The sequence below is a fragment of the Nicrophorus vespilloides genome, unplaced genomic scaffold (genome assembly GCF_001412225.1).
Source record: "Nicrophorus vespilloides isolate i.1.1-1 unplaced genomic scaffold, Nicve_v1.0, whole genome shotgun sequence".
In the NCBI taxonomy this organism is placed as follows: domain Eukaryota; kingdom Metazoa; phylum Arthropoda; class Insecta; order Coleoptera; family Silphidae; genus Nicrophorus; species Nicrophorus vespilloides.
This window is the reverse complement of record NW_017099111.1, coordinates 413672-422943: the sequence shown is the minus strand read 5'-3', so window position 1 is coordinate 422943 and position 9272 is coordinate 413672. Positions and strand designations below refer to the sequence as shown.

Genomic DNA, 9272 nt, shown 5'->3' with positions numbered 1-9272 from the left:
ATTGATAATTGTGTTCATTAAGTGTTTATTTTATATGCTGAATAATTTTGATTGATTGGACAATTATAAAATGATAGTAAATAATTATACTTCTCACATTTTGTTTACAAAATAGAATTTTTATATTTCTATATTTTATCATATTTATTCGAAATTAATAATTAATTATTAAAAAAACATTCATTGTATAAAAAAATTCCAATTGAAAAACAAGTTTACCAAAAACGACAGAAAAAATATTCGCCATTATATATCTAATCTTGTATACATAGTATATAAAATAATAAAAAAAGCACGTTTTTAAATAAATAAACAAAACACTTAAAACATAACTATCAACTAATTCTGAAAATCGTTTAAGTATTATTTAATACATGTCAGATCAATTTACTGTTTTCATTTGCTTATTACGTAAACTGTCTGCATGTTGGTAATAATTATAAAAATAATTGGTCGAAAAACAATTTTAATTGTATTCACTGTCTGTAAAAAATAAAGAATTTTTATCACGAATTTAAATGAAAAATATACAAAGCATTGATAAACAAAAATAATTACGGTTAATGAAATACAATTATCTATAAATATTTTTTTGGTATACATTAAACAAGATTATAAAAAAATAATGAGTTTCTGTATCAAAAAATAGATTTTGACCTATATATTCTACAGTTTTTACTCTAAGTCTTTATAGAAAATAGTCCAGTTTTTTTGATAAATTTTTCATTTATGCTTTTCTCAATACTTCAAAACTAACTTGTCCTTTTATAACAGATGCCTCTTTATAAATGTTTTAATCATTGAAAAAGCCTAATTTTAAAAGTTTACAAAATTTTTAAAACAAATTTCACCTCGAAAAGAAATATAATCTCTGTTTGCTTTAATTATATCAGGTGTTTTGATTTGTAGCGTATTTATATTTATTTAATGATATCATGGAAAAGATGACAACATTTTAATTAATATTTGAATGCATACTATAAATAATTGTATAAAAAAATATATACAAGAAGTACTTTTTTGTGAAACACTTTTTTTTAACATTCATTCTTAAGTGCTGTTGAGTGTAAGTTTAGAATAAACATCTGGTTAGGAAAGGCAGTAAGGTAAAATTTATTGAAGCATAGAAGCGGATGCAATAAAGAACTTTGGAATGCGCAAATAAATTCTCTTTTAGGCTTGTGTTGAGAAACTGAGGGAATGAGAAAAAAACGCATGCTGTGCGTGCACCTAAAAGAAAAGAGAGAAAAAAACAGTATTTTTTGAGGTAAATATAATTTATACCGAAAAGGCATAAATCCGTCGTGGTCTGCGAGATAAAAGGCATCATAAATTCTCAATTGTATTGCGCGCAAATAAACCTTATCCCACGAAACTAAAGGACCTATCTACTCCGCTCCTTGCGTGCTCGGAAACCAAGCTTTTTACCACATCGAAAGGGATGCAGAACCAAAAAAAAAATGTAGAAGTTTCTAATCTAAAAGCAGGAACAGGGTTCGGATGGTTGGTTAAAAATGCAAATACCGAACGATCGTAAAAAAAGACGTGCGTGTCCGACCGTGAGGGTGGTTTCGACTACGTGGGTTTCCGGCATTTCTCATCCCTTCACCAAAAGAAAAAAACATTATTTTTATGCATGTATGTAGGATGCGGACATAATTCCGATGATGGCATTCTTTACGGACACTTTTATGTGGACAGTAAAATTGGGCCGTTTCATAAAGGACGCCGTTTTACGTAACGTAGGTTACAGGTCGCGTCACTTCCAGATATCCGTTTCCTGTTTTATTTCCTTTAAAATTTATATAAAAAATAAATAAATAACTTCAAGACTAGTAAACTGTTTATACGCTTTCAATTCAGTCATTGTAATTATCTTTAATTATGCTCACAATTTAATTTTAGTGTTATTAACAATGAAGCGAACGTATAAAAGTAAAAATGTGTTCGTGACCGAACAAAATTGGAGGAGGAAAACACATTTATCTACTAAGCATTGCTTTTCTCCGATCAGTCGTCTCCAATTCGTTGAAACGTTCGAATTATGTTGAAGATTATTTCTTTGTTGCTCGTTTACGCATTTACTGCGACTTATTGTGCAAATATCCTTGGTGTGACAACTCTGATCTCGCACAGCCATCATCTATGGAATGAGAAATTGACAGAAGGATTGTTGAAGAATGGACACAACGTGACGCTGTTGTCACACGATATGGCCAGAATCAAGCACATCAATTATACGGTCCTCCACCTTGAAGGTAATTTTTTGATAAGTTTATTATTAGGAAATATATAGTTAATCCTAGGTGGATACAAAAAAATTCGCGAACTATACAATTATGAGGAAAGCTTATTTCGACCGGAAACCATAGACATCCCTAATTTCTGGAAAATGCTTGGTATAGTTTGCGCTCACGACTTATCTACGGAGGGCCTAAAAACCCTAATGAAATACCCGGAAGACTACAAATTTGATTTGATTATTTGGGATTTAATTGGCGGCGAATGCCTTTACCCGTTAATTAAACGCTTCGGAAATCCACCGGTCGTTGGGGTATCGCCGTTCGGATTACAACCTTACATCAGTTCCATGATGGGAAGTCATTATTTCAATTACATCCCGTTTTACGGTGCATCATACTCGGATCGAACTATGTCCTTCTGGGACCGTCTCAGGAATACATTTTCCATAAACTACCTTAACTACCTGAGGATAATCTCTCATTTACCGAAGATGCAGATGTTAGCAAACGACCATTTCGGAAGCTCTCTCACAGAACCACCGATGGAAGTTGAAAGGAATTTTTCTTTAGCATTGGTGAACAGCGATGCTATCTTTAATTTTCCGGAAGCCTTTCCGCCGAACATAATATCCGTTGCAGGTTTGCACATCAAACCGGCTAAGCCAATTCAGAAGGTAAACGCGTCTTCCTATGCTCTTGTTTTCTTTATATTTCGAAGGCAAACATTTTCAGGACTTGAGGAAAATTTTCGACACATCTCGCGGTATTATACTTTTCTCTCTGGGTTCTAACATCCAAGCAGAATCTCTTAAGAAAAATATGATGGATCATTTTAATCGCTGCTTCGAAACGCTTCCGTATACCGTCATTATGAAATTCAATAATACAATTCCCAGAGAGTTTCCGCAGAATGTAATTGTCAGGCCTTGGTTACAAATCAACGATATTTTGGGCCATCCTAAAACAAAACTATTTATTTCGCATGGAGGTTCTTTGAGCACGCAGGAAGCCATGTACCATGGCGTGCCGATAGTTGGAATACCATTCTTTGTTGATCAAATTGGAAACATTGCTAAACTGGTGGACAGGAAAATCGCCGAGAAGCTGGAAATCGACAAGCTTTCGCCGGAGCATATCTGTCACAAGATCACGACCGTCCTTGAAAATTCTACGTAAATACAAATTAAATAATGCTAATTACGATTTTTAACATCGTTCTTTCTTTTATCAATCTGCAGGTATTATGAGAACGCGCAATTAATTTCGAAAAGAGTCAAAGATCATCAGAATACCCCTTTGCAGAGGGCCGTCTTTTGGATAGAATACATTCTAAGGCACGGGGATGGGGAACATCTAAGTTTGGCGACCAGAGATATGTTTACATTTCAGACGCTCAACATTGATATATTTGTCTTTGTTGTCGTCGTAATTGCAACCGCACTAGTACTAATTATCTTATGCTACGTCATCTTTCAGAAGCAGAGAATCAAATTTAAGGTCGACTGAATATACTTTACATCTAATCTATATGTAATTATAATTAAATAGTAAAACGTTTAGCTCCATTTCGAATTATTTATAGTTATAGGCAATAATATCAAGGTCAATGTTTCTTTGACGAGAAGTATTTATTTTTTTCAATTAGAATGATGATAAGGTTATCATCATTAATTAAATATATAAATAATTTATTATAAATCAACTTTCATCTGTAGAAATTGAATGAGAAAAAAAACTATTTAAGTACAATATAAAAATACATAAATCTTAATTACTTTTTAATAATGACTTATGAATTAGAATGATGATAAGGTTATCATCATTAATTAAATAAATAAATAATTTATTATAAATCAACTTTCATCTGTAGAAATTGAATGAGAAAAAAAAACTATTTAAGTACAATATAAAAATACATAAATCTTAATTACTTTTTAAAAATTAAATTACGGAAAATCTATTAAAATGACATTACATTATTTACGGACACTTTTATGTAAAATTGGAACGTTTATTATCGGTTACCGTTTTGCGTTACGTAAGTTGCATGTCGAGTCAATTCCATATGTCCATTTCCTACTGTATTTTTCTAAATTAACAAAAAAAACGTAGAAATAAAGAAAATAAATTAAAATAAATACTATGTGTAAAATATTTTTAAACTCACTAATTTCGGTCGCATTTTATTATGATTGTTATTGATAACAAACAAGATGAATAACGTCAATGTTATAATAGTAAAAATGCGATCGAAATCGAGCAAAAATGGGAGGAGGAAAACACGTATATGTTTTAAGCTTAAGTTGTCTAAGACCAGTCGTTTTGGATTCGTCGAAACGTTCAAATTATGACGAGGATTACTTTTTTGTTGCTCGTTCACGCGTTTAGTGCGACGCATTGCGCAAATATACTTGGTGTCACTAGTCTAATATCGCACAGTCATCATATATGGAATGAAAAATTGGCGGAAGGATTGTTGAAAAATGGACACAACATTACGCTGCTATCGCACGATAAGGCCAAGATCAAGCACTGGAATTACACGGTCATTCACCTCGAAGGTAAATCAATAATTAGTTTACGATTAGAAAAATATACTGTTAATCTTAGGTGGATACGAGAATATTCAAGAACTATTCAATTTCGAAGAAAGCTTTTCTCAACCGGAGTCGTTAGATATCCCCAATTTCTGGAAAATGCTTGGTACAGTATGCGCTCACGACTTATCTACAGAGGGTCTAAAAACCCTAATGAAATACCCGGAGGACTACAAATTTGATTTGATCATATGGGATTTAAACGCCGGCGAATGCCTTTACCCATTAATTAAACGCTTCGGAAATCCACCGGTCGTTGGGGTATCGCCATTTGGATTACAGCCTTACATCAGTCACATGATGGGACATCACTATTTCAATTACATCCCGTTTTACGGTACATCATACTCGGGTCGAGCCATGTCCTTCTGGGATCGTCTCACGAATACATTTTCCATAAACTACCTCACCTACCTGAGAATCAATTCTTACTTACCGAAGATGCGGATGTTAGCAAAAGACCATTTCGGAAGCTCTCTAACAGAACCACCGGTGGAAGTTGAAAGGAATTTTTCTTTAGCATTGGTGAACAGCGATGCAATCTTTAATTTCCCCGAAGCCGTTGCGCCGAATATAATTTCCGTCGGAGGATTGCACATCGAACCGGCTAAGTCCATTCAGAAGGTAACAGCGTATTCCCATCATCTTGTTTTCTTTAAATTTCACTGAAAACCGTTTTCAGGACTTGAGGAAGGTTTTCGATACAACCCACGGCGTTATACTCTTTTCTCTCGGCTCCAATATCCAAGCCGAATTTCTTAACAAAAATATGATGGATCATTTCAATCGCTGCTTCGAAACGCTTCCATACACCGTCATTATGAAATTCAATAATACGCATCACAGAAAGTTTCCGAAGAATGTAATTACAAGACCTTGGTTACAAATCAACGATATTTTGGGCCACCCGAAAACGAAACTTTTCATTTCGCATGGAGGAGCTTTGAGCACGCAGGAGGCTATGTACCATGGCGTGCCGATAATTGGAATGCCTTTCTTTATAGATCAAATTGGAAACATTGCTAAACTGGTGGAGAGGAAAATCGCCGAGAAGCTGGAATTCGACAAGCTTTCGCCGGAGCATATCTGTCACAAGATCACGACCGTGCTTGAAAATTCCAAGTAAATACCAATTAAAGGATTATAATTATGTTATTTAATTTTGTTCTTTCTTTTACGAATCTCTAGGTATTATGAGAACGTGCAATTAATTTCGAAAAGAGCCAAGGATCAACAGAATACACCTTTGCAGAGGGCCGTGTTTTGGATTGAATACATTCTGAGGAACGGTGATGGGGAACATCTTAGTTCGGCGGCTAGAGATATGTTTACATTTCAGACCCTCAACTTTGATATACTTGTCTTTGTTGCCGTCGTAATTGCAACCGCACTAGCTCTAATTAACTTATCCTGCACCATCTTTCAAAAGCAGAGAATCAAATTTAAGGTCGGCTGACTACACATTGCATTTAATCTATGTATAATTATAATTAATTACTAAAATATTTTATTTTCATTTAGAATTAATTATAATTATATACAATAAGTTCTTGGTCGATAGCCCTTCGATGAGATGTATTTATTTCTTACATTTATAATACTTTATTATCATTATTCAATTAAATAAATTATTTGTTCGTATCACCTTTCATCTTTATAAATTGTATAAGAAAAAATACTGTTTAAATAGAATATAAAAATACATAAACGCAGAAAATAAAGAAATATCTTGGATTAATTACAAGACATGTAAACTGTTTATAAGCTTCTGATTGAGAAATTGTTTGCATCAATAATTTATGTAAATCTAATTGACAATGAATAGAATGGAATAAGTACATGTTGTAATAGTAATCATGCGCTCTAGACGGAGCAACTAAATGGAGGCGGAAAACACGAAAATCTGCGATCAGTCGTTTTCTATCCGTCGAAACGTTCTAATTATGACGAGGATTACTTTGCTGTTGCTCGTTCACGCGTTTTCTGCGACGCAATGCGCAAATATACTTGGTGTTACTAGTATGATCTCGCACAGCCATCATCTATGGAATGAAAAATTGGCCGAAGGATTGTTGAAAAATGGACACAACGTTACGCTACTGTCGCACGATAAGGCCAAGATCAAGCACATGAATTACACGGTCATCCAGCTCGAAGGTAAATTATTGATGAGTTTACGATTAGAAAAATATATAGTTAATCTTAGGTGGATATGAGAAGATTCATGAACTATTCGATTATGAGGAGAGCTTTTCTCAACCGGAATCGGCAGACATCTCCAATTTCTGGAAAGTAATTGGTTTAATATGCGCTCACGACTTATCTACAGAGGGCCTAAAAACCCTAATGAAATACCCAGAGGACTACAAATTTGATTTAATCATTTGGGATTTAAACTCAGGCGAATGCCTTTACCCGTTAATTAAACGATTCGGAAATCCACCGGTCGTTGGTGTATCGCCGTTTGGATTACAGCCTTACATCAGTTATATGATGGGAAGTCATTATTTCAATTACATTCCGTTTTACGGTACATCATACACGGGTGGAGCCATGTCTTTCTGGGAGCGTATCTCGAACACGCTCTCCATAAACTACCTCACCTATGTGAGGATCAATTCTTATTTACCGACCATGCAAACGTTAGCATACGAACATTTTGGGAGCTCACTCACGGAGCCAGCGTTGGAAGTCGAAAGGAATTTCTCATTGGCATTAGTGAACAGCGATGCAATCTTTAATTTCCCCGAAGCCCTTGCGCCGAATATTATTCCCGTCGGAGGTTTGCACATAGAACCGGCTAAGCCCATCCAGAAGGTAACAACATATCTTCTTCTTTTTAAAAATTCTTTGACAACCATTTTTCAGGACTTGAGAAAGGTCTTCGAATCAACCAACGGCGTTATTATTTTCTCTCTAGGCTCAAACATCCAAGCCGAATTTCTTAACGATAATATGATGAACAATTTCAATCGCTGCTTTGAAACGCTCCCGTACACCTTCATTTTAAAATACAATAATACGCATCAAAGAAAGTTTCCGAAGAATGTAATTACCAGGCCTTGGTTACAAATCAACGATATTTTGGGCCATCCAAAAACGAAACTTTTCATTTCACATGGAGGAGCTTTGAGCACGCAGGAGGCTATGTACCATGGCGTACCAATAGTTGGAATACCATTCTTTGTTGATCAACTTGGAAACATTGCTAAACTGGTGGAGAGGAAAATCGCAGAGAGGCTGGAATTCGACAAGCTATCGCCAGAGTATATCTGTCAGAAAATCAAAACCGTCCTTGAAAATTCCACGTAAATACCAATTAAACGATGTTAATTAATTTCTTTAATTTCGGTTTTATTTTTTTTATACGAATCTCTAGCTATTATGAGAACGTGCAATTAATTTCGAGAAGGGTCAAGGATCAACAGAACACCCCTTTGCAGAGAGCCGTGTTTTGGATTGAATATATACTGAGGAACGGGAATGGGGAACATCTAAGTTTAGCGGCCAGAGATATGTATACATTTCAGACGCTCAACATTGATATAATTGGCTTGGTTGCCGTCTTAATTGCAACCGCACTACTTCTAGTTTACTTAGTCTACATCATCTTTCTGAAACAAATAAACAAAGTTAAAGTCGACTGAATTCACCTCGCATAACTAAATCATTTCAGAAATTATCATTAAATAATAGTTTATCATCACTACTTTTCTATAAAAAATATTTATTACTAATCACCTTCTAACCTGTAGAGATTTTATAAGATAAATATACTATTTATTATACTATTTATAAAACTATATCAAACTTGTTTTTTTATTTACAATCAAACGGAAAAAATATGTTACGATTAACGAATAAATAATAATTTATTATTTAACAAATTTTTAATGAATCATAAATTTTTCCAATAAAAAAAACTTATTATTTTTTTGTAACGTAAATTCTTTGTATATTGTTGTTGTATGTCTCAATCCTAAATTTATACACGAGTTCTATGAAATTGACCTTGATTTTAGTAATCAACAGATAACGATTACGTTTCAAAATTATGTATATACAATTATTCATATTAAAACTGAAATAAAATATCAAGAGTAATATAGAAAAAATAATATGTTCAAAAAAAAACTAAATTTTAATTAAGCAAAATAAAAACATGTTCTCAAAAAAAAAATTAGTACACAAAATTATGTTTTATATATGATGATTTATATTTATGCAATTTTGAAGTCCTCAATTGGTACGGATTCAAAGAGTGTTGGACATAATCCACTGTGTCCGCAGATATTTAATCCTGGAACTCTGCATTTATGTACTTAAAATTAATTGTAGTTACTCACCTAAACAAGCTGTGTGTATACACGCGTTCTAAAATTGACCTTTAAATTTAAATAATAAAAATTGAAAAACAGAACGATCATTCAAA

At 33.6% G+C, this 9272-nt stretch overlaps 3 protein-coding genes across 3 annotated transcripts; all 3 read left to right on the top strand.

The window, feature by feature from the left end:
• The first annotated feature begins 2004 nt into the window (after positions 1–2004).
• Positions 2005–3840, top strand: LOC108564048 (UDP-glucuronosyltransferase 2B13-like). Its single transcript, XM_017922948.1, has 4 exons — positions 2005–2258; positions 2307–2917; positions 2976–3415; positions 3482–3840. Exons 1-4 carry the CDS (start codon positions 2045–2047, stop codon positions 3747–3749), a joined length of 1533 nt encoding a protein of 510 aa, XP_017778437.1. The 5' UTR covers positions 2005–2044; the 3' UTR covers positions 3750–3840.
• A 597-nt stretch (positions 3841–4437) lies between these two features.
• Positions 4438–6296, top strand: LOC108564049 (UDP-glucuronosyltransferase 2B9-like). The gene is made up of 4 exons (XM_017922949.1): positions 4438–4804; positions 4854–5464; positions 5523–5962; positions 6029–6296. The coding sequence occupies exons 1-4, from the start codon at positions 4591–4593 to the stop codon at positions 6294–6296; spliced, it is 1533 nt and encodes a 510-aa protein (XP_017778438.1). The 5' UTR covers positions 4438–4590.
• Positions 6297–6711: 415 nt separating this feature from the next.
• On the top strand, positions 6712–8610 carry LOC108564047 (UDP-glucuronosyltransferase 2B10-like). The gene is made up of 4 exons (XM_017922947.1): positions 6712–6997; positions 7047–7657; positions 7709–8148; positions 8220–8610. The coding sequence occupies exons 1-4, from the start codon at positions 6721–6723 to the stop codon at positions 8485–8487; spliced, it is 1596 nt and encodes a 531-aa protein (XP_017778436.1). The 5' UTR covers positions 6712–6720; the 3' UTR covers positions 8488–8610.
• The last annotated feature ends 662 nt before the right edge of the window (positions 8611–9272 follow it).

Bases quoted from the DNA above. Each gene is read 5' to 3' on its own strand.
- LOC108564049 (XM_017922949.1), top strand. From the start codon at position 4,591: ATGACGAGGATTACTTTTTTGTTGCTCGTTCACGCGTTTAGTGCGACG. The intron at 5,465-5,522 runs GTAACAGCGTAT...AACCGTTTTCAG, and splicing joins CGGCTAAGTCCATTCAGAAG to GACTTGAGGAAGGTTTTCGA. The intron at 5,963-6,028 runs GTAAATACCAAT...ACGAATCTCTAG, and splicing joins ACCGTGCTTGAAAATTCCAA to GTATTATGAGAACGTGCAAT.
- LOC108564047 (XM_017922947.1), top strand. From the start codon at position 6,721: ATGGAGGCGGAAAACACGAAAATCTGCGATCAGTCGTTTTCTATCCGT. The intron at 7,658-7,708 runs GTAACAACATAT...ACCATTTTTCAG, and splicing joins CGGCTAAGCCCATCCAGAAG to GACTTGAGAAAGGTCTTCGA. The intron at 8,149-8,219 runs GTAAATACCAAT...ACGAATCTCTAG, and splicing joins ACCGTCCTTGAAAATTCCAC to CTATTATGAGAACGTGCAAT.
- LOC108564048 (XM_017922948.1), top strand. From the start codon at position 2,045: ATGTTGAAGATTATTTCTTTGTTGCTCGTTTACGCATTTACTGCGACT. The intron at 2,259-2,306 runs GTAATTTTTTGA...AGTTAATCCTAG, and splicing joins TACGGTCCTCCACCTTGAAG to GTGGATACAAAAAAATTCGC. The intron at 3,416-3,481 runs GTAAATACAAAT...ATCAATCTGCAG, and splicing joins ACCGTCCTTGAAAATTCTAC to GTATTATGAGAACGCGCAAT.